Source organism: Meleagris gallopavo, chromosome 5, assembly GCF_000146605.3.
Source record: "Meleagris gallopavo isolate NT-WF06-2002-E0010 breed Aviagen turkey brand Nicholas breeding stock chromosome 5, Turkey_5.1, whole genome shotgun sequence".
NCBI classification, from domain to species: Eukaryota; Metazoa; Chordata; class Aves; order Galliformes; family Phasianidae; genus Meleagris; species Meleagris gallopavo.
In genome coordinates this window covers 32,528,375-32,529,503 of record NC_015015.2, presented here as the reverse complement: position 1 = coordinate 32,529,503, position 1,129 = coordinate 32,528,375, and the positions used below count along the sequence as shown (strand labels likewise).

Sequence of the window (1,129 nt, the reverse complement as noted above, 5' to 3'; positions counted from 1 at the left end):
TTTTTTCTTTTTTTTTTTTTCTTTTTTTTCTCTTTTCAATCATCATTTACAACGCGAACGTGTGTAAAATGTTCACTTACAGTCTGATCCCATGGACGTTAATGTATTAAAGGGTTGGAAGAAGACCCCTGATTTTGATGTGTGAAATAATCGGAGAGTCCTCCGGACAGTCCCGTCGTGAAACTCGGCAAAGAGGGTCTTAGGGACTCGCACGGCAGGGTGGAGGGTGCCTGCGGCGATGTGGACGAAGAGGCGGCCCTGGCCGTCATTGAAGTGCTGCTCTGAGAAGTCATTGAGGGGTGAGGGACGTGGGGGAAAAAGTAACTCGTCTGTCCCGCCAGGAGGTTCACGGAGCAGGGGTTTAGGGAGTAGGTGCCGGAGCAGGGGACCGACAAGCCACACGGCACCGAGGCAGCCAGGGCGGCGGCCGTGAGGTGGTGAGTGGCGTAGGGGATCTCCCCGTTGACGAGTCTATCGACGCTCAACCCGTTGGACGTGGAAAAGGAGTGATTGTTCCCCAAGGAGTTCTGAGTCAACACCGAGCTGTAGGGCATAGGGTGGCTGGGGTAAGCGGACGCAGTCCCGTTGTAGCTCAGCGTGCTGCTGGCCCGAGGGTGGTGCAGGGACAGAAAGGGGGACATGGGCCAGTAGAGGGACCCCGCCCGGTCCATGAAGGTGAGGCCGGTGGAGGTGAGGCGGGCGCCGCGCTTGAAGGCCAGCTTGGCCCGCGAAGTGGTGGAGCGCCGGCGCAGCTTGCCGGTGGTGCCTCCGATGAAGACGTCGTCGCTGGACGGGTCCAGCATCCAGTAGTTCCCTTTGCCCGGGTCGTCGTAGTGGCGGGGCACTTTGACGAAGCACTTATTGAGAGAGAGGTTGTGGCGGATGGAGTTCTGCCAGCCCTGCTTGTTCTCCCGGTAGTATGGGAAGTTCTTCATGATGAACTCGTAGATGCCGTTGAGCGTCAGGCGCTTCTCGGGGCTCTGCCGGATAGCCATCATGATGAGCGCGTTGTAGCTGAACGGTGGCTTCTCGTACTTGCCGTTCTTTTTCTCTCCCTCTTTGCCGCCCTCCCCGTCCTTGCCCCCCTCGGCCGCCCCCTTCTTCTCCTCGGCCGCCTTCTCCTTCTCCT

General features: G+C 58.5%; 1 protein-coding gene across 1 annotated transcript; it reads right to left on the bottom strand.

Annotated features, from left to right (window-relative positions):
• Positions 1-13: 13 nt before the first annotated feature.
• On the bottom strand, positions 14-1,127 carry FOXG1 (forkhead box G1; the record flags this gene model as incomplete). The annotated part of the gene is made up of 1 exon (XM_031553765.1): positions 14-1,127. A coding segment is annotated over one exon (1,029 nt), but the record flags the coding sequence as incomplete, so codon positions are not given.
• Between the last annotated feature and the right edge of the window lie 2 nt (positions 1,128-1,129).